This window comes from Staurois parvus, unplaced genomic scaffold (genome assembly GCF_062004578.1).
Source record: "Staurois parvus isolate SC_StPar_1 unplaced genomic scaffold, SC_StPar_1.0 ptg000444l, whole genome shotgun sequence".
NCBI lineage: Eukaryota > Metazoa > Chordata > Amphibia > Anura > Ranidae > Staurois > Staurois parvus.
The window spans coordinates 139,036-161,964 of record NW_028318240.1 but is presented as its reverse complement, the minus strand read 5'-3'; the positions used below and the strand labels follow the sequence as shown (position 1 = coordinate 161,964).

Below are 22,929 nucleotides of genomic sequence, written 5' to 3'. Positions count from 1 at the left end.
TTGTAGACTAAGCATTCTAAGAGTTTATAGGTAAACGGGAGCAGGGAGATGGGTCTTAAGTTGTTCAGGTTGGTGGGGTCTAGCAAGGGCTTCTTAAGTATGGGAGTGATGTGTGCATACTTTAGAGGGGAGGGGAAGACACAAGTAGAGAGGGAAAGATGGAAGATATGAGTGAGGGAGCAAAGGATAGAAGAAGGGGGTGACCATAGTAATTGAGGGAATAGGAGCCAAGGAGCAGGTGGTGAGATGGGCTTCTGAGGAAACTTTAGTGACCTCTTCAGTAGTAGCAAGGTCAAAAGAGGAAAGTTTTGAGGGAGGTTTAGTATAAGGTATGCTAAGTGGGATGGATGTCTGTGTAGTAGAGATGCCCCACGATTTACATCAATCTTGTTTTTGAAATGTTTGGCAATCTTACTGAGTTACTGGGTGAGGGTGGAGAAAGTAAAGAGTTAAAAGTAGAGAAGAGACAACAAGGACTGGATGAAAAGGTATTAATAAGAGTGACAAAGTAGGCTTGATTGGCAGCACGGAGGGAGGGATTATATTTTAAGAAAGCACATTTATATAGGGCGAATGCTTGCTGGGATTTGGTTTTATGCCACAATTGTTCCAGTGCACAGCTATGTCTCTTAAGATTTCTGGTGTCGTCAGTCTGCCAAAGTTGTAATGGCCGGGGCCTGATACCTCATGCAGTTAGAGGAGCAAGCGAGTCTAGTGTGGCTGAAAGTGAACTGTTGTAGACAGACGTGGCCAGGTCAGGGCAGGAGAGGGGAGAGATTCTGTCATAGAGGTGGTCAGTTGCAGAATGGAAAAAAGAAGGGTTAAAGTTGTGAAGGTTTCTGCGGGTAATTGTTTACTGCTTGGAGAGGAAGGTGTTTGAAGATGAGGACATTGTGAAGGTAATGAGATTATGATCAGAGAGAGGAAAGGGGTTTTTTGTGAGGTTGTAGGGAGTGCAAATATGGGAGAAAACAAGGTCTAATGTATTCCCATCAGAGTGAGTGGAGGACTGTGTCCATTGTGTTAAGGCAAAAGATGAGGTTATGTTGAAGAGTTGGCATGTAGCCGGGGTGTTCACATTAATGGGGATGTTAAAATCTCCGAGAATGATAGTGGGTATTTCAGAGGAGAGAAAGTAGGGTAGCCAGGCAGAGAAGTCATCAAGAAAGCACAACACCGGTCCAGTAGGACGAAAGATCACTGCAATCCTCAGGAATGGGAGAAAACAGCTAAAAGCAGTGAGTCTTGAAAGAGGAGAAGGATAGAGAGGGAGGTGTAGGGAGGACTTAAAGGTGCTCAGTGGGGATAGAAGCAAACCAACTCCACCTCCTTTCCAACCACGGGTCTGGGTGAGTGAGTCCAGTGGGGGCCTCCATAGGAAAGTACTGCGGGAGAAGCAGAATCTGCTGCTTGAAGCCAGGCTTCTGTAATTGCTAGTAGGTTAAGGGAGTGGGAGACAAAAAGAACAATGGACAGAGGTGAGCCTATTACAGACAGAGCGGGCATTCCAGAGCGCACATGAAAAAGGGAGGGTGGTTTTTAGGAGCATGGGGATAGGGATTAAAGTGAGGGGATTTCAGCTATTCCTGGAGGAAGGAGGGTGCCTGGTGTGGGGGTGAGATACTGGATGACCAGGGTTCGGGGAGATATCCCCAGAGGTTAGGAAAAGGAGGGTGAGGAAAGTGGCCAGACCAACCACAGACACAGGCCAAGGTAATACAAGATTATTGATTCTCTGATCACGGAGAGGCAAAAAGGAGGTGAGAATCAATCACCGCAAATAGACAAAAATATATAGACTAATTATCCTGAGTTTTTCAGAAAGTCAGTGCATAGCACTGAGACAGTTTAAGGTGGAGATGAGACAGCAGCATTTACCAGAGAAAAAGCAGAGAGGACATGATCAGGGGGCTGCGTTCAACTGCTGTTTCGCACTTCAGCACTCGCAGGACAATGCCCCATCTGTGACTGTACCCCCCGTCTGTGATCTTCAGGAATATAAGGTGTGAAGTCAGCAGCAAAATCCATAGGCGGGTGATGATCACGGATGACAGTAGATAAAGCTTAATCCAGTTACAGGTAGAGGTCAGGGCAAGCGGCAACTGATAAGCATAAACCAGGGATAGGCAAAGGTCAGGGTAGGCAGCAGACAATTAGCGTAATCCAGGGATAGACAGATGTCAGGCCAGGCAGCAGACAGTAAGTGTAATCCAAGGTGAGGCAGAGATGAGTGCAGGCAGCAGACAATAGAGTATTCCAGAAACAGGCTAGGCTAGGATCAGACAGACTGTCAGACTAACAGGGTGCTATGCCAGTGTCGCTAGACCTATGTTTAAATATAGCCTTGGTTGTCTATGGTGATTGTAAATCTGGTATAACTTGAGCTAAGCAACATTTTTCTTATTGCACATGGACCATGCCAGGGCGGACTGACAACTCATGGGGCCCCCGGGCAATAGGGAATCATGGGGCCCCTGTGTCCTTGCCCAAACTCAAAAAAGCCTATGAAAAAGATACCAGGGGCATCTCATGGGGCCCCCTACCAGGGGCGGACTGACAACTCATGGGGCCCCCGGGCAATAGGGAATCATGGGGCCCCTGTGTCCTTGCCCAAACTCAAAAAAGCCTATGAAAAAGTACTGGGGCATCTCATGGGGCCCCCTACTGACTCCGGGCCCTCGGGCAGTGCCCGAGTTTCCAAATGGTCAGTCCGCCCCTGGACCATGTTGATTTGCTAGGAAGTTTAGGTAGCATGTGTTGAATGTACAGCATATCTGTCAGTCTTGTTTTCCTAAGTGTAGATAGTTTCTATGTACAGCATTTTGGTACAGCACTTTAGTACAGTACAGAGTTTTTTATGCTTCCTTGCTTTTATGGCAAAGTGACCTTAAGGTCCCTTTCACACAAGCGAACCGATGGTGAAAAACGGACAGGTGGACCCGATTGGTCCATCCATAGGCTTCTATGGACCGGTGGGTGTCAGCAGACTCGCGCCGGCATCCAATCCGATACGCCAAAATCCGTTGCCTATTTGTCCAGTGGATCAGATGACAATTGGGTGTAAATGGACAGGCGGTCTGTTTCCTTCCACCCTTCCCATCGAAATCTGTGGGCAGTGTCTTTGTCTGCTCTGCAGCAGAGTGGACAGAGACCTGTCATCTGCCTGCTCAGCGGGGATCAGCAGAGAATTCCCCCTCTAAGCAGGCAGATCACACTAATGGATCCGCCCTGTCTGAAAGGGGCCCAAAAGACAAAGGTATTTGTGGGCTTCTGAGGACCTCTGAAAAGCAGGCAACCTGAGTTGCAGGTACCAGGGGGTGCCTGCTATTCATCAAATGCCGAGTTAAGGTAAACTTTGGTACAATGACATCATAGTGGTGTTGGTAATTATTTTTACCAGGTAGGTAAACTGGTTGATTTGACTCTGAACTGCAGGGTTACTGTTCTGAATATTAAAGTTAATGAAGACATTCTTTCCAACTCTCAGCAGCCCTGTCCCTGTGACACTGAGATGTAGGTAATTGCCAGACTCAGATTTGTACGCAGTGGCTGACATGATGGTGGTGGCTTGATGCTCAATCTTGAATGCCGGAACGTCTGTTTGAGCCTAAAAAACAACAGATGTTGCAAAATGAAGTAGCTGTCAGGGGAAGAGTAAAGAGTCATACTATAGAGTTTCACTAGAGTGACAGCTGTAAGTCTACCGGGGGTTGCTGATATCAATCCCAAGATGGCGGCACCCACCAGCAGTCTCGGGGCTTTTGGATGTCTAAACAATGGAGGCTTTTGCAGGTGAATGACATGCATAAAATATTTCAAATGTTTTTGTTAAAATGATTGGTCTGGTGACAGAGTCTCTTTAATGTAGACAATATGGACCACCCATACCAAATTTTGCCATGAGTAAGTGAAGATGAAAAATATATATATATGGGTGAAATCCAATATTTCCATCTTTTTTTATTTTGTTTACCATTATGTGAAGAGAGTCTATATTTGTTTCTGTATTCAGGGTCAGTTTGACAGTCCCATCGTCTTGTGTTATTCCTCTTAATGATCCAGGCTGGACCACCACAGGGACATTACGAGCTGGTGAGCCATCGGGTTTTGTGACCAGAACCTACAACAGAAGAGGAAGAATGATTCACTCTTAGTCCAATCTGGCTGCGTGAATTAAATGCATAGTGCTGACTGATCAGTTCTGTAGTTTCTTTATTTAAAGGATATGTTTACAGTGTATCTAAAATTCTAAAATCAAAACTTTTTTCTAAATTTGAATAGAGTAAGGAATGATTAGAACCATTATTTTTTTTTTTTTAGCTGTTAGTCTCATTGGCTCCTATAAAATAATACATACAGTAGCTGGAAGCTAAGAGTGTAGAGAAGTGCATGATATACAGTATTGCATTGCATGCAGATCAGGGGTCTCCAAACAGTACAAGGACCACACTGTACTGTATATGTTACAAATATTCATGGGCTGAAAAAAAAATCAGTTTTATAACCAAATTAATAAAGGTAATGAATTAAATTTTACTTGTAGCTTTTTTTTTTGTAATCAGCATGATATAATATGATTTGAAACAAGGATTTTGGCAAATCAAAGACATTCCATAAAACTGTGATCCAATAACTGGGTCTACGCCATTCTGATCAGAATCCCCTTTACATCGGTATCCCTATCAGATTCCCCCCTTATGTCAGGTTCCCTATCAAACTCCCCTTTACAACAGCATTGACCTTATACAGCGGCGCCCCTAGGGTTGGAGTCACCCGGTGCGGTAACACTTGGTGACACCCCCTCCGACGATCCCTGCAGAATGGATCGGATCTGCGGATTGAGCATAATGGATTGGATTTCGATCCATTATGCTCCCCAATTCGCAGATCTGATCCATTCTGCGGGGATTGTTGGCATGCCACCTATACGGGGTGACATCGGTCCAGCTCCACGAAAAGGTAAGTAGTAAAGAAAAACAGTCGGATAGCACACACCCCCTATACCCTAATAAAGTGACAAGACAAGTCAACCTTTACACTCCTTCACCCTGAAGGAAGACTAACTAAATAACACAGCAGACTTGAATAAATATAATGTATTTAAAAACTGAAAGTCCAAAAATAGTCCAAACATTAATCCATCAACATGTGAAAAGGTGACAACAATGCTTAGAGCAGATCCAAATAACTTAGACTCCAAAGGGGTCGACGATGGATTCCAGATATTCCTCACAGACCTCAAATAAAACAAAACCTAAACATAGTGTATTATCTTAGGATAACATATATGTGCCACTCGTGCTGCATGCAAAAAAAATCAAGTGCTACAGCAATCGTGAACATAAACTAGATAGAATGAACCCAATGCACACGGTAAGGTAAAAATGCATAATTGCCCTAAGGTAAACATAACCAGCATTGAATCCATATGTGGGATGGAGCTTCATCAAAATGCCATATGCTTCTCTGGATACTTTTCCACAGACCTCATAGACAGACCAGGGGTTAGTATTATGATCAAGTAAAAACACAATTTTATCCCTGCTGAAAAAGTCCGGATGTGACGAAACGCGTCCGGGGCAGGTGACGTAGTGACGCACTGATGTTTCCGGAAGTGCTTCAGCGACCATTTTGGGTTCTGGTACACGCGGCTGTTCCTATCCCTAAGGACTTCCATTTACCACCATTGGAGGTGGCTCTGAGACTCTCCTTTTTCTATGTGGACGCCGATTGTATTTCTCCCATTATGGATACCGATTTTAGCCTTTTTCTATGTAAGTTGATATAATAAAATTGTGTTTTACTTGATCATAATACTGACCTCTGGTCTGTCTATGAGGTCTGTGGAAAAGTATCCAGAGAAGCATATGGCATTTTGATGAAGCTCCATCCCACATATGGATTCAATGCTGATTATTACCTTAGGGTAATTGTGCATTTTTACCTTACCGTCTGCAGTGGGTTCATTCTATCTAGTTTATGTTCACGATTGCTGTGGCACTTGATTTTTTTTGCATGCAGCATGAGTGGCACATATATGTTATCCTAAGATAATACACTATGTTTAGGTTTTGTTTTATTTGAGGTCTATGAGGAATATCTGGAATCCATCATTGACCCTTTTGGAATCTAAGTTATTTGGATCTGCTCTGAGCATTGTTGTCACCTTTTCACATGTTGATGGATTAATGTTTGGACTATTTTTGGACTTTCAGTTTTTAAATACAATTATATTTATTCAAGTCTGCTGTATTAATAAGTTGTAAAGAAAGCTGACGATCCCCGCAGGTTGGATCGGATCCATCCTGCGGGGATCATCGGTTTGCTTTACAACTTACCTTTTCGTGGAGCGGGTCCAGTGTCACCCCGTGCAGTAGGTGTCACCCGGTGCGGGACTCACCCTCCACACCTGCCTCAGGACGCCACTGACCTTATATCAGTGTCTCTACCAACGTTCCCCTTTAATCAGTATTCCCAACAGAATTTCTCCTCATTTCAGTGTCCCCATCAGTGTGCCCCTTATTTCAGTAGTGTCCCCATCAGAGTTTCCCAAACATCAGCATCCTCATCAGAGTCAGGGGGAGAAAAAGTAAAATATACACATTACAATATGTATGATTTCTCTAGAATTAAAACAACAATCAGTTAGAACTTGTTTAAAAAAAAAAAAAAAAATTTCAACCTTCTCCTTGAATTTTCTTGTCAAACAATCGTCGATTTGACCCCACTAGGCAATAGCCATTTGAAATTTCAACACATGGTCCAAAAATAAAAATTTTGGTCTAAAATTCTACTAGTGTATGGCTGGCTTAGCAGAAGTTTTATCTCTACCCTGAACTATCCTAGATGAATAAAAACAAAAAATTCAGGTCCTTCACGAGCATTTTTTGAAACTAGACTCCTATCATGTATTATCTTCTTATAGAGAGATACGTACCATAAAGTCATAGGGCAAGCCAGGCTTGAAATATGCAGGAGTTTTGGTGAAGATGATTTTATATATCTTATTAACTATTGGAATGTTTTCCAATTCTGCTTTTACTATACCGGAGCCTAAGGTGAGAGATGACATGCAAGAGACAGAATAACATATCAGCAAGTAGTAAGATTCTTATATACAGCATGTATGCAACTTATTCTAAACCAGAATTTTATAGGCTGTGTCTAATATGAACTTATCTTCTCACTTTTCATATTAGATCATTAAAGTAGATAATACTACTGAATCAGAAAGTAGTACTGCACCATAATGAAAACTTTGGACCAGGGGCGGACTGACAACTCATGGGGCCCCCGGGCAATAGGGGATCATGGGGCCCCTGTGTCCTTGCCCAAACTCAAAAAAAGCCTATGAAAAAGGTACCAGGGGCATCTCATGGGGCCCCCTACTGACCCCGGGCCCTCAGGCAGTGCCCGAGTTTCCAAATGGTCAGTCCGCCCCTGCTTTGGACCAAAACCGAAAATTCAGGATGCATTTGGCCAAAAACCGAAATGGACAGTTTTTTTTTTCAAATATGTATTTTTTTAATATATAATTGTATCATATTTGACTTTTTAATTAATATCATGATTTTAAATAAATATGTATTTATTTTCAGCACCTTTTCAGCCAATAGACTGCTTTCACACTGAGCAGTTTTTGAAGCAATTTTGCGTTAAAAAAAGCACAAGAAAAACTTAAGAAAAAAACAACCCTTTAAAGTCAATATACTGTATGTGTTCACACTAGTCACCAAAAAACGCGCCTCCCCATTGAGACCACATTCACCTCTATCCGTTTTTGAGCTGCTGCGTTATTGGAAAGAGTCAGGAACTTTTTAAAATGTGAAACGTTGCATTTTTGTTTCAATAGACTTCAATGGAGACACTGCATGTTTTTGACATGTGTTCACATGATTTTTGCGTTATTAGCCTGCCCAGCAACAAGTTGGGTGGAATACAAAAATTAAAAAAGCAAAACGCATTAAATAATGCATCCAACACATGTGTGCAAAAACGCAAAATGCAAATTGCATTGCTGTGATACAGGCCTGAAATGCATTGAAAACACAGCAAAAATGCATCAAAAACGCACACGTTTTGTGTTTTGATGCTTTTTTGAGTCACATAACCTATAAACCTATTGCACAAAAATCACGGGTAACATTGCATCAAAATCGCACGTTTTCGGGGGCAATTATCGGAACTTTTTTCCTATCAGCAAAATGCTGATAACGCTATTTTTGCTCAATACATAGTTACATAGTTAGTCTGGCTAAAAAAAGACAAAAGTCCATCCAGTTCAATCATTAAAAAAAAAAAAGTTATAATCCTATACCCACAGTTGATCCAGAGGAAGGCAAAAAAACCAGCAAAGCATGATCCAATTTGCTCCTGCAGGGAAAAAATTCCTTCCTTATCCCCTGAGAGGCAATCGGATATTCCCTGGATCAACTTTACCTATAAATGTTATATCCAGTTATATTCTGTGTATCTAAGAAAGAATCCAGGACTATTTTAAAGCAATCCACTGAGCTGGCCAGAACCAACTCTTGAGGGAGTCTATTCCACATTTTTACAGCTCTCACTGTGAAGAAACCTTTCTGTGTTTGGAGATTACATCTCTTTTCCTCAAGATGTGAAGAGTGCCCCCTTGTCCTCTGTGATGACCTCAGGGTGAATAACTCTACACCAAGTTCACTATATGAACCACTAATGTATTTATAGATGGAGATCATATCCCCCCTTATGTATTATACATGGAGATCATATCCCCCCTTATGTATTATACATGGAGATCATATCCCCCCTTATGTATTATACATGGAGATCATATCCCCCTTATGTATTATACATGGAGATCATATCCCCCCTTATGTATTATACATGGAGATCATATCCCCCCTTATGTATTATACATGGAGATCATATCCCCCCTTATGTATTATACATGGAGATCATATCCCCCCTTATGTATTATACATGGAGATCATATCCCCCCTTATGTATTATACATGGAGATCATATTCCCCCTTATGTATTATATATGGAGATCATATCCCCCCCTTATGTATTATACATGGAGATCATATCCCTCCCCTTATGTATTATACATGGAAATCATATCCCCCCTTATGTATTATACATGGAGATCATATCCCCCCCTTATGTATTATACATGGAGATCATATCCCCCCTTATGTATTATACATGGAGATCATATCCCCCCCTTATGTATTATATATGGAGATCATATCCCCCCTTATGTATTATACATGGTGATCATATCCCCCCTTATGTATTATACATGGAGATCATATCCCCCCCTTATGTATTATATATGGAGATCATATCCTCCCTTATGTATTATACATGGTGATCATATCCTCCCTTATGTATTATACATGGTGATCATATCCCCCCTTATGTGTTATACATGGTGATCATATCCCCCCTTATGTATTATACATGGAGATCATATCCCCCCTTATGTATTATACATGGAGATCATATCCCCCCTTATGTATTATACATGGAGATCATATCCCCCCCTTAATCTCCTCTTCTCAAGAGAGAATAAATTCAGTTCCTCTAATCTTTCCTCATAGCTGATCTCCTCCATGCCTCTTATCAGTTTAGTTGCCCTTCTCTGTACTTTCTCCAGTTCCCCAATGTTCTTTTTGTGAATTGGTGCCCAAAACTGAACTGCATATTCCAGATGAGGTGTTACTATTGATTTGTACTGGGGAAATGATATCTCTCTCTGGAGTCTATACCTCTTTTTATACAAGAGAGGATTTTGCTCGCTTTAGAAACTGAAGCTTGGCATTGCATGCCTTTATTAAGCTTATGATCTGCCAGAACCCCCAGATCCTTCTCCACCATTGATTCCCCCAGTTTCCCCCCCCCCCCTAGTATGTATGATGCATGCTTATTCTTAGCCCCCAAGTGCAGAACCTTACATTTATCAACATTAAACCTCATTTGCCACATAGTTGCCCAATTACACAGAGCATTGAGGTCGGCTTGTAAGTTGGAGACATCCTGTAAGGGCGTTATTCCACTGCACAGCTTGGTGTCATCTGCACCAAGCTGTGCAGTGGGATTTATAATCCCAGATCCTACATGGTTTATAAATATATTAAAAAGTAAGGGTCCCAACACTGAACCCTGGGGTACACCACTGATGACCCCAGACCATTCAGAATATGAATTATTAACCACTACTCTCTGAATACCATCTTTTAGCCAGTTTTCTATCCATTTACATACAGATTTTTCCAAGCCTGTAGAACTTACCTTACATATTACCCGTGTGTGGGGAACTGTGTCAAACGCTTTTGCAAAATCCAAGTATACCACGTCCACAGCCACCCCTCTGTTCAAGTATACCATGTCCACCACCATCCCTCTGTCCAAGCATACCACGTACAGCACCATCCCTCTGTCCAAGTATACCATGTCCACCGCCACCCCTTTGTCCAAGTATACCACGTCCACCGCCACCCCTTTGTCCAAGTATACCACGTCCACCGCCACCTCTGTCCAAGGTTTTGTTCACTTCCTCATAAAAAGAAATCAGATTTGTTTGACAACTTCTGTCTTTCATGAATTCATGCTTTCTGTTGCTTAAAATATTTTTGTTCCAGCAAGAACTCATCTATGTGGTCTTTTATTAAGTCTCCAGTATCTTCCCAACTATAGAAGTTAAACTAACAGGTCTATAAAAACTTGGTAAAGACATTGACCCCTTTTTAAATATTGGCACCACATTGGCCTTACGCCAATCCAGTGGTATTATGCCAGTCATTAGAGTCCCTAAAAATTAGAAACAATGGCTTTGAAATGACAGAGCTCAATTCTTTAAGGACTCGTGGGTGTATGTCATCCGGTCCAGGTGCTTTAGTCACCTTTATACTGTCTAAATATTTCTGGATCATATCAATTGTGAGCCAATGTGGATCATCTGGAGCTGTGTCAATACCATGCCCATTATAGACAAGAGCTCCCCATGCTCCTTTGTATTTAATAAATTGACCTTCTCTTTGTCCCCAGTCACCCATTCTAGATTATTTTGTAAAGGGCCTACATGCTCGCAATCCCATTAGCTACTGGCTCAGAAAGCAGAAGACCCCTTTCAAGGTTGTAGATTCCGCCCAGTGTTGCACCTTGCTCCTCCAGATCTCTAGCAAGAGTTTCCAGAAGGGCAACCAGCTGACATCTGTTGCAGTGGTATCCATCCTGGAGTTGTTGCTCCATTGTTGCATTCATGCGTCACACTGTGCACTGCACAAAAGCCTCAACCCTGCTAGCACTCATATCCCAGTTACAATATTAATAGGAAATATCAGTTGTCACTTACAGGTTAGTAGACTCCTGTTATATTCTCCTGTTTTCCACTCTGGTTTTTTAACTCCACTTATCAAAGGTCCACTTATACAGGCCATAGATGGGTCGAAAACCGGCCGTTTTTTTAACAAAAAACAAAAAAATTGGTCGTTCAATAGGCCGACGTTACCACCAATGGTAAAACAAAAATCGGCTGATTTTTGTCCCGTCTACGGCCAGCATTTAATTACTTCTGTCCCTGCAGAGAGCTCCGCTATTATATTTGACATTAAAAAGTATAGCAGTTGCAACATTGTATCTATTTTTATCCATTTCAGATACAGATGTTTTTATTCGGATACAAATAGATACATTGTTGCAACTGCAATACTTTTTCATGTCAACTATAATAGCGGACTGGAATTCTTCCTCTTCTTCCTCTTCCTCCTCCAACTTCTTCTTCTTCCTCCTCCTCCTCTTCCTCTTACTCCTCTTCGTCATGGCTCATGCGCAGATTTTTTATCGGTAAAAAGATCGGCCGATTTGCCCATCAGTGCTGCGAAAATCGGGCGGTCGGCAAAATCGGACGATTTTTTTCCAACTTTACCGATCAAATAAAGTGCCAAAATCCAGAAAAACGGCCAACCAATTAACCCATTACCGGTGCGAAAATCGGCTATTTTTTTTCAACCAAAAAATCAGACGATTTTCGACCCATCTATGGCCTGCATTAATCAAAGTAAGCAAAATACAAGCAAGCTCAGAGTGAGCTGTACAGCAAGTTATATAGGACCTGTGTCACCTGTGACCAATTAACCCCTCCCCTTAATTAGCAGACTGAAGGAAGGCAAGGAAAGGAAGAAAAAAATGCTATTTAAAAAGTGGCAGAAAAAGTGATTTAAAAAAGTAAAAGCTTTTAGCAAGACCCCAAGAAAAAAATAAAACAACTACAAGCACCAGCAATCACCAGCAGTCAAGAGTAAAACTGTTTCACTCTCCGCTCAAATTTCCCACTTTTTTAGCTATCAGCCAGCAAAAAATGCCAGACACCAATATATCGGTGGATCCCTATCAGAAAGTATGGTGCATAGAATATTTTTTGGACTAACATTGCAGTGGCTACCTTTAAAACACAACTCAGTTTTTAAAATCGAAAAATCAAGAGGCTGGGAATTATTACATATAGAAAAGCAGCTGCAATACTCTGCTTCAATCCAGAGCTGGTCCCCGTGCCAGTGTTTTGGGACAAATGACGGTGAGCACAACTTTCTTTGAGCCCGCTCTGTCATAGACCCACCCCCTGAGGCTGTCAGACCTTGCAGAAAAGTTGGCCAGACTCATAGGGGCCTATTTCTAAAACATTTGCTGCATGAATGTCAGAAGCATTTGTGCAAGTAGAAGTTGAATCTAAGGGCTCATGTACACTGCAGCTGATAAACGTTTAGGAGCTGTTCAGCTTTTTTTAGCAGCCCCTGAACTGTCCCTAATGTTTTCCTACGTGTCCATGTACACATCTTCGTTTACAGTCGTTTACAGGCATTTGAGTTTACAGTCGTTTTTTTTAACGCAGAAAACTTGCGTTCAGCAGTCGATTTTATCAGTGTTTCAAACGCAAAACACTTGTAAACACGGCAAATCACGTTTATAAGTGTTTGCATTTGAATATTTTTTTTAACTATTCCAGTTTCCGATGCTGTCCAGAGCCTTTTTTCGTCATGGAAAATGCATGCAAAGTGTTCAAGGTACTCAAATGGACAAAACACTGAACACAGGATGTTCCTACCAAGCTTGTCACACATTGTAATGACCAATTCACACCTCAGACCTCTCCCACCCTTGGAAAAAAAAGATATGTTAATGACCATTCACACCACAGATTCCTCATGAAGACCCCCTGCCAGGTGGCCTTAATGACTCCCTCCACCAGACACCTTTCCCACCCTTGGAAACAAAAGAAATGTTAATGACCATTCACACCTCAAATTCCTCATGAAGACCCCCTGCCAGGTGACCTTAATGACTCCCTCCACCAGACACCTTTCCCACCCTTGGAAACAAAAGAAATGTTAATGAGCAACTCACGCCAAGCTAATCTCAACACATACTGCTGTCTCTGCTTCTACTCTCCGTATTTCTCTGAAACAGTCTGAAATAGTTAATAATTTACCACTTTTCAGTGCATTCTGGGCATTTGGGAGGTTCTCCTGTGCTTATCTCTAAAAAACTCTTCTAAACACAAACGCGCATAAACGTGTTATGCAAACGCAGCTAAACAGATGTTTTTTTAACCTACATTTTCCAGCAGTCAGTTTCCATCATTTAGAAGTGTCCCGTGTACATGGAGCCTAAGAAATGAATGCCTTTGTATCATCAGCGCCATCTAGTTGCTAAAATGGCGTATTGTTTTCTGCAATACCACAATGAGAAAACTATACTGCGATTTGGCCAGTAGAAGAAGATGAGGATACAGGCATTAATCTCTTAGAAAAAATATGGGACATTTTATTCAACTAGAAAATGTTTCTGACAATCCTGTTCCTTCCCATACAGATATAAATATAAGTTATATATAGAGTGATTTGCAAACATTACCACATATTAATAGAAATGAAGCTGATCTATTTTTAAGTATTTCGAAAACAGTTGAAAGATTTGTCTTGATAGATATGACAGGACACACATACAATTTCAGAGAAAAGCCACAGAGAATCAGTTTATTCACAAATCAGGAAATAGGTTCTCCTATAGCTCCAGCATCAGCCTCACCTGAGTCAGTGATAACAGTGACAGACACGTACAGGGTCCACTCCATCATTTCCTGTTCATTTCTGAACACTTTCTGCAGATCTTTTTTTTCCAAAATAGCTTTACATTCACCACGATAGATCTGGTGACCAAAAGTATGGAAGTGGTTAAAGCTGAACTCCATGCCGATATAGAAAAGGCACCAATGATATAATATATACAACTTTTACATAAAAAAAAAATGTGCTAGGGCTCCAAAACTTAAAAAAAATAAGCAGCTGACACAACACCCTAATACATGGTACACATACACTTAGAGGCCACTTTATTAGGTATACCTTCCTAGTGCCAAGAAAATCTCCCCCATACCATTACACCACCACCACCAGCCTGAACCGTTGATACAAGGCAGGATGGATCCCTGCTGTCATGTTGTTTATGCCAAATTCATAGTTAGTCTGGCTGCAAAAAGACAAAAGTCCATCCAGTTCAACCATAGAAAAAAAAAAAATGATAATCCTACACCCACAGTTGATCCAGAGGAAGGCGAAAAAACCCAGCAAAGCTTGATCCAATTTTCTCCTGCTGGGAAAAAAATTCCTTCCTGATCCCCCGAGAGGCAATCGGATATTCCCTGGATCAACTTTACCTATAAATATTATTATTATTATACAGGAATTATATAGCGCCAACAGTTTGCTCAGTGCTTTACATTATAGTGGGAGACAATACAGCAACAATACAGTTCAATACAAGAGGGATTTGAGGGCCCTGATCCTTGGAGCTTACAATCTAGGAGGGAGCTTTGAATGGTACAATAGGTAATAACTGTGGGGGATGGACTGGTTGGAAGAGTAGAGGATTCCAGTATTAGAAGAGGGCGGGATAGGCTTAGTTCCAGTTATATTCTCTGTATCTAAGAAACAATCCAGGTCTTTTTTGAAGCAATACACTGAGCTGGGTAGCACGTATCAGTTTGGGTGCCCTTCTCTGTACTTTCTCCAGTCCCCCAATGTTCTTTTTGTGAATTGGTGCCCAAAACTGAACTGCATATTCCAGATGAGTTATTACTAATGATTTGTACCGGGGGAAATTATATCTCTCTCTGGGGTCTATACCTCTCCTAATACAAGAGAGGATTTTGCTCGCTTTAGAAACCGCAGCTTGGCATTGCATGCCATTATTAAGCTCGTGATCTACCAGAACTCCCAGATCATTCTCCACCATTGATTCCCCCAGTTGTACCCCCCCCAGTATGTATGATGCATGCATATTCTTAGCCCCCAAGTGCAGAACCTTACATTTATCAACATTAAACCTCATTTGCCACATAGTTGCCCAATTACACAGAGCATTGAGGTCGGCTTGTAAGTTGGAGACATCATGTAAGGAAGTTATTCCACTGCACAGCTTGGTGTCATCTGCAAACTCTGAAATGGGATTTATAATCTCAGACCCTATATTGTTTATAAATATATTAAAAAGTAAGGGTCCCAACACTGAACCCTGGGGTACACCACTGATGATCCCAGATCATTCAGAGTATGAATCATTAACCACTACTCCCTGAATACCATCTTTTAGCCAGTATTCCAGCCATTTACATACAGATTTTTCCAAGCCCGTAGACTTTACCTTACACATTAGCCGTGTGTGGGGAACTGTGTCAAACGCTTTTGCAAAATCCAAATATACCACGTTCACTGCCACCCCTTTGTCCAAATATACCACGTCCACCGCCACCCCTCTGTCCAAGTATATCACGTCCACAGTCACCCCTCTGTCCAAGTATACCTCATCCACCGCCATCCCTCTGTCCAAGTATAACAAGTCCACTGCCACCCCTCTGTCCAAGTATACCACGTCCACAGTCACCCCTCTGTCCAAGTATACCTCATCCACTGCCATCCCTCTGTCAAAGTATAACACGTCCACCGCCATCCCTCTGTCCAAGTATACCTCGTCCACCGCCACCCCTCTGTCCAAGTATACCTCATCCACTGCCATCCCTCTGTCCAAGTATAACACGTCCTCCGCCGCCCCTCTGTCCAAGTATACCTTGTCCACCGCCACCCCTCTGTCCAAGTATACCATGTCCACCGCCACCCCTCTGTCCAAGTATACCTTATCCACCGCCACCCCTCTGTCCAAGTATACCACGTCCACCGCCACCCCTCTGTCCAAGTATACCTCGTCCACCGCCATCCCTCTGTACAAGTATAACACGTCCACCACCGCCCCTCTGTCCAAGTATACCTCGCCCACCGCCACCCCCCTGTCCAAGTATACCATGTCCACCGCCACCCCTCTGTCCAAGGTTTTGCTCACCTCCTCATAAAAAGAAATCAGATTTGTTTGACAACTTCTGTCTTTCATGAATCCATGCTGTCTGTTGCTTAAAATATTTTTTTCCAGCAAGAACTCATCTATGTGGTCTTTTATTAAACTCTCCAGTATCTTCGCAACTATAGAAGTTAAATGAACAGGTCTATAATTACTTGGTAAAGATTTTGACCCCTTTTTAAATATTGGCACCACATTGGCCTTACACCAATCCAGTGGTACTATGTCAGTCATTAAAGAGTCCCTAAAAATTAGAAACAATGGCTTTGAAATGACAGAGCTCAATTCTTTAAGGACCCGTGGGTGTATGCCATCCGGTCCAGGTGCTTTATTCACCTTTATTCTGTCTAAATATTTTTGGATCATATCAATTGTGAGCCAATGTGGATCATCTGGAGCTGTGTCAATACCATGCCCACTATGGACAAGATCTCCTGCATGCTCCTTTGTACACACAGAGCTGAAGAAGGTATTAAATACATTTGCCTTCTCTTTGTCCCCAGTTACCCACTCTAGATTATTTTGTAAAGGGCCTACATGCTCGGACTAGACCTTTTTACTATTAATATATTTGAAGACTTTTTTGGGGTTGGTCATGTTATCTTTTGCAATCTATCGTTTGTTTTCAATTTTTGCGGCCTTTATCTCCTTTTTGCATATTCTGTTATATTCTTTGTAATGTTTAAATGATGATATATATATATATATATTTATATATGTTTAAATTCTGACCCGACCATCTGAATGTTGCAGCAAACCAGTCTGCCCATTCTCCTCTGACCTCTGACGTCAACAAGGCATTTTCATCCACACAACTGCCACTCACTGGATATATTCACTTTTTTGGACCATTCTCTGTAAACCCTAGAGATGGTTGTGTATCAAAATGCCAGTAGATCAGCAGTTTTTGAAATATTAAGACCAGCCCGTCTGTAACCAACAACCATTTCTTCCCCATTCTGATGCTCGGTTTGAACTTCAGCAAGTTGTCTTCACCACATCTAGATGCCTAAATGCTTTGAGTTGCTGCCATGTGATTGGCTGTTAAGCAATTTGTGTTACCAAGCAATTGAACAGGTGTACCTAATAAAGTGGCCGGTGAGTGTAAATATAACCAACAATAGTGCTGCAGAGCTATATAAATCACAATGAGATTTATTACACAAAAAAACATATATCTCAAAATTGCATCAATATATATGTGTGTGAAAAGTGAAAAAAACAAAAGTCCCAAGTGAATGGCAAAAAGATGTACTGAGTAGTCTTCTATGGGCAAGAAGAAGAACAGATGTAAATCCCAAAAGCTTTCCTGTATCAAAGACACATACCACCTCAGTGTGTAAAAAAAAAAAAGGTGGGCTTACCGGAATTTAATGACTCCCTGTAATGAGCGGTCAAACAGAGCTCTGTAAACTTCACAGGATATTCACCTATACTCCAGTACTTATTAAAAAAATCCACACCGCTACATTCCCATGGATCAGAACTCATCTGGACATATATATATTCCCCATAGTGTAAACCAGTAAAGAAATGCAAATTTTAATGGAGTATGTCAGGGACCGCCGCGGCTCCGTCCCCGGCGCATGCGCACTAGCGGCGGCTCACGCCGGGACACAGGCACCAGGTCCCGGCGGGCCGCGGCTGACAGGAGGCCGCACATGCGCAGTAGGAACCGCGGGCGCGCCTTGGGCGGCCAATGACAGCCCGGGGGCGCGTCCTGGGCGGCCAATGACAGTGCAGGGCGCGATATTTAAAGATGCCCTGCACTGTCACAAATCGCCGCAAGGTCTGATCTGTTACCTGTAGTTCCCGTGCCCTGTGATTAAAGACCCAAATTGTTTGACCTTCTGCCTGCTCTAGCCCTGACCCAGATTACCTGACTACGCTGCCTTCTCCTGTGTTTGACCCGGATTGCCCCTGACTACGCTGCCTTCTCCTGTGTTTGACCCGGATTGCCCCTGACTACGCTGCCTTCTCCTATCCCGACCCCCGGCTTGTTTGACCATTCTGCGGACTGACTCCGGTAACTGACCCTGCGTGTGACCTGACCACTCTCCGCCTGCCGTCTCTGTACCTCGCCATTTCCCACGGTGACAACCGCCGGTTTATCCTGCCTGGTCCTGCCGGCCTCATCACATCTGGCTCTATTCTGTCTTACTCTCATCCCCGGAGGTTCCCTCTGCCACGGGTGGTATTGCTCGGAGGTCGTGACCTGGTCCTGGTTCTGCTCCAAGTCCATCCCCACCATCGGGGGCCCTGGTGAAAACGCAGACCGGGACTTAGACTCCACGCTCCGGGTGATTCCGCCTAGTGGGCTGCCAGAGGTACCACCTGGCGGATCCGTAACAGTGTATATGCACTTACAGTACAATAAGCAGATGCCAAACAGGCACTTTAAATCACGTGTACAGATCGTTTCCCAAAATCAAGATGACTAGTTTGCACATGCGCAGTGCATGCGCAGTGGCATGTGTTCCAGCTCCGCCCAACAAGTTTTGTCAGATGTGACATCATCAGGGTCATGGGCAGACGGACCAGATGCCAATAGCAAGCAACTTTGTGGGAACAGCTTCCCCAATTTCTACCATTGTACTGCATTTCCAGTGGGGTGGATCCCTTCAGCTGTTCACTTGTTTTACCAAAGCTATCCTGGACTTCACTCTGGGGGACACTTTTTATGAGTGTAATTGCAAGTGCTCTGCAATGATGAACTGAAGTACCGATTACACTGTTCAACAAATTTTTATTTTTTGCCAGTTTTGGAAACAAAAGGATCCATTTCTTAATGAATTTCACATTCTGAGTTCAAATATAACAATGAAATTTGTCAATTGGCTCTAGTTTTTCTGTAAACGGAAAGTTTTCTACTATAGGCGTAATGACTACATAATGTACAATAATTATATAGATAGATGTCTTTCCACAAATATAAAGCAAGTGATATTGACTACATAACAAAGCCTAAATGGCATAATATATTGCATAGGATTACCAAGAAAAATTATAGCCATAAGCTAAGTTGAATCATTTTAATACTTAGGATTCTCACTAGTTTTGTCTTCAGTTTGTGTCGGTTTTGCTTCTCTTGGCTTTTCTCTTGTATTCGAGGAAAGGGCTATCTCTTACAACTGCACGTGACTACACGCTTCAGGTTCTTCCTCACTTGACTCAACCACGAAGGATTCTGGTGCTTTAGGAATTGGTAGCCCCTCTCCATGAGGAACTGGACGTATTGCCGTCCAGTTGGATTTGGATAGTGCACAGATAACTTTTTCTTCTTATTTAGCCCTTTTGTTGGAGGCACCATACAAAAGTAACAATTACTAACATGATCTGTTGGCTCTCTCCAAATCATTGGCACAGCGAAAGGCATAGATGCCTTTTTTCCATTCAACCATTGCTCCAGTGCCGTCCCACAAGAATTGCAGCATATATGTGGTGCCCAGCTCTTGTCCTGGTCTCCTATCTTGCAGCCAGAATACAAGTTGTAGGCTTTCTTAATCATTCCTGTTATCCTCCTTTTTTGTGAGATAAAAGTTATTTCACCGCAGATATAGCAGAAATTATCTGCTTTATTCACACAAGTTCGAGGCATTACTGAGTAGCCTATATAAGCATAAAACGAAATGTAAAGACGCTGTCGAACTACAATCAGCTACAGATACTGCAGCTTTTATGCAGTGAAGTGATGCAATTAAAGGCTAATATTGCATCATCTCAGTATACATGCAATTTTCTATTGGTCACCAGTGTCATGGAAATTTTGTATTGTTGGTCGAACTTTAAATGTGTCATATATTCGTGTTATTCATATGTCTCTCGTGTGGCTTAATTAAAGCTCTGAAGGCTGCAATTGGGCCATGCGCATGTACAATGTATGTATTACAGTACTCAGCTTGGTAGTGGATGAGATGGCAGATCTGCGCTTATAGACCGGCGTGTATACCACCACGGCATTCCATGCGAATGCTGCTGTCAGTAGACCGTGGGCCTGTATCCACATATCAGCAGCATGGTACCGCGTGGGCTTCATAACGCAAGGCGCAAGCGGTGTGAACTCCACGTGTAGGCTTATGCATATCTTACAACCCATTACCAACTTGAAACTGTATCTTGGATGGATGTGTTTTAATAAAAATCGTATCGGGCCCATCCAGGTACAGACTGATATTTTTAGGGAGTGCTTGTGCAGAGAATTTTACATACCAATAGAAGCTAGTAGGACAGGAAATATGACCTCAGATGGCTCATAGGGGGGAAGGGGAGGAAGTCTGCTGACCTCAGAAGACTCATGGGGGAGAACCAGTGATAGATAATAGCAAAGGCTATGCTCCAATTGGAATGTATATCCTCTGTATAGGCAATCCCCATTGTATTGTTCGGTGGGAGGGTTTGACTTTATTCATGTGGGGGGCATGTGTGTATTTTTAATAAAAACAGAGAGCTGAGCCTAAAGCCGGCCCCTTATGTGAGTTGCAACCAGCCTTAGAGTGTCGTGTGATCATTCTAGGGTAACGGAGCTCCAATCACCCACAAATTCAACAGAACCAAAGTATTTGGATGGGCAGGAATCGTGTAGTTTGGCTGCAGTCGTGGTAAGCGAGATTCGCACAGCTTTATGGGGGATTTCTGCGCATCCAACTGCGAGTACTCACGGTAAGGAGAAATTCGTTAAAGCGAATTTCCAAGACAGTTTGGCGAGCCTGGTGGATACTAACGCGTATTCTTGCGTAGCTAACCTAGAACGAGGGGGGAATGGCCATCATGAACTAGCAAAAAGTATGCCGGCACATTTCAGGTCTCTCTGCCATTAAGAGGATCGCTTTTTGCGTGTTCGTGTGGCTGATTTCGCTCTCTGTTAGCTAACAAGAAATACCGCTTAACAAGGACCTCGTTTTTTGTCCTAAACTCTTGATTTGTGGGTGAAAAGACGAGGGTTTGTCTCTGCTGAGAGCAGCAGAGGGGTGGGTTTTGGTTGGCTGGATTTGGTCAAGTTTAAAAATCTTCCAACCAAAAATTAAACGGGTATATGTTTTAGTGGGTAAAAGTTGTTGCATAGTGTTAGGTAAGTATTTGTGGGCTGTAGGTACTGTGGTGATTGCTTTACCCCCCTCCACGTGAGGTAATTATTACAGTGCTGAAAGGCTTAGGTTAATTGTTAACTGTTGTAAGATCTCTGTGTGTATGTAGTCTGTACAATGTTTTGTGGCACTACTGCTCCCAGCAAGCATGCAGCAGGGGGTCCTTTCTGTTACATGTGCATGTTAGTGTGATATGTTGGTGTTTTATGTCCGTTCTGTGATTGTGCCCAAATTGTGTTGTATGTGTGCTGTATATTGTTGTGTAATTGTCCAGTGTATGTTCTGTCTAAAAGTCTGTTTTATGTAAGAGGCAATTTTGAGGCTAGAGTCTGCTGTGTGTTTCCCTGTAGGGGGTCATTCTAGTATCTGCCATGTGCTCCTCTGTGGGGGGTCATTTTCTTGACTAAACCACATGGACTCCTTTTGTTTGGTGGCCATTTTGTTGGCTACCAAATGTGCAGTAATCTCTATGCAATGTGCATGAAGTTTCCTATATGCATTTGACCCATATTGTGTTTTTAATCCAAATTTTTTACAGTTTCATTTGTTTGCTTTTAGCTTTAAATTTGCGTATTGCCAGCCAATTTAAAGTGTATTAAGCGAGTTTTCCCTTCACGTGTTCCACATTTAATGAGCGCGGTGTAGTCTGGGTTTTTGCACATAGATTTCTTGTATAGTGATTATGTTTTTCTTGTGTTTTTCCTGTTAAAAGTAGTTCCTTATTGTAAAGCGGGTTTGTTTTAAGCTGCTGTGTCGCGTGTTTCACGTCCAGCAGACTTTTTGTGTAAACGGTTCTAGGTGGTTGCAGTAAAGATTGCGTGTATAACGTGGATCGTTTAGCGGTGCTGATAGGAGTGATTTTTGCGTCAGCAACAAGGTTACTTTTGGCGCAGTTTTTCGGTTTACCTCTGTGTAATTGTTTTACTGTGAAACGTCCCGTGTTTTTCATAAGGATCCACTTTGTCCTTTTTAACAGTTTTTCAGGTTGAAAAAGGGTTTTTCTGTGTGTATTAGGAAAGTTTTTTTCTTTACACAAATTTCCTAAAGGTCAGTTAGCAGGTTTCTGCCCAACCAGTGACCCCTAAGTAACATCCAAGAACCCCTCTTTTTGTTTTGACTTGTGTTAGCTACTGTGTGCAGGGAGAGAAAAGCCACTTTCATCATTGTGCGGTGTGGCCTGCCAAACACAGTGGGTGATGAGAGCCACATAAATTACGCTGTGTGAGTGGGCGGTCCAGGGAAGTCCTGGTTACCACAAACACTTCGGGTGGTCAGGATCACACAAATTGCGCTGTGGGAGTGGGAGGTGTGCTCTCAGTCTGACCGCCACTTGATGCGCTTCGGGTGATCGATAAGTATCACATAAATTACGCTGTGCTGGGAAAGTGGTGGAATCAGGCCTCTCGGTAGGATCCCACCGAGTGCTCCAGGGGGTAAACAGGTACCCGGA

At 42.6% G+C, this 22,929-nt stretch overlaps 1 protein-coding gene across 1 annotated transcript in view; it reads right to left on the bottom strand.

The window, feature by feature from the left end:
• Positions 1–22,929, bottom strand: part of LOC149453932 (A.superbus venom factor 2-like) — a 290,293-nt gene that overhangs the window by 214,183 nt on the left and 53,181 nt on the right. The window contains exons 9-12 of the mRNA XM_089688005.1: positions 14,074–14,194; positions 6,938–7,053; positions 3,974–4,120; positions 3,398–3,607 (exon numbers count right to left, since the gene is read on the bottom strand). Coding sequence (XP_089544131.1) covers positions 3,398–3,607; positions 3,974–4,120; positions 6,938–7,053; positions 14,074–14,194 — 594 coding nt within the window. The remainder of the gene's footprint in view (positions 1–3,397; positions 3,608–3,973; positions 4,121–6,937; positions 7,054–14,073; positions 14,195–22,929) is intronic.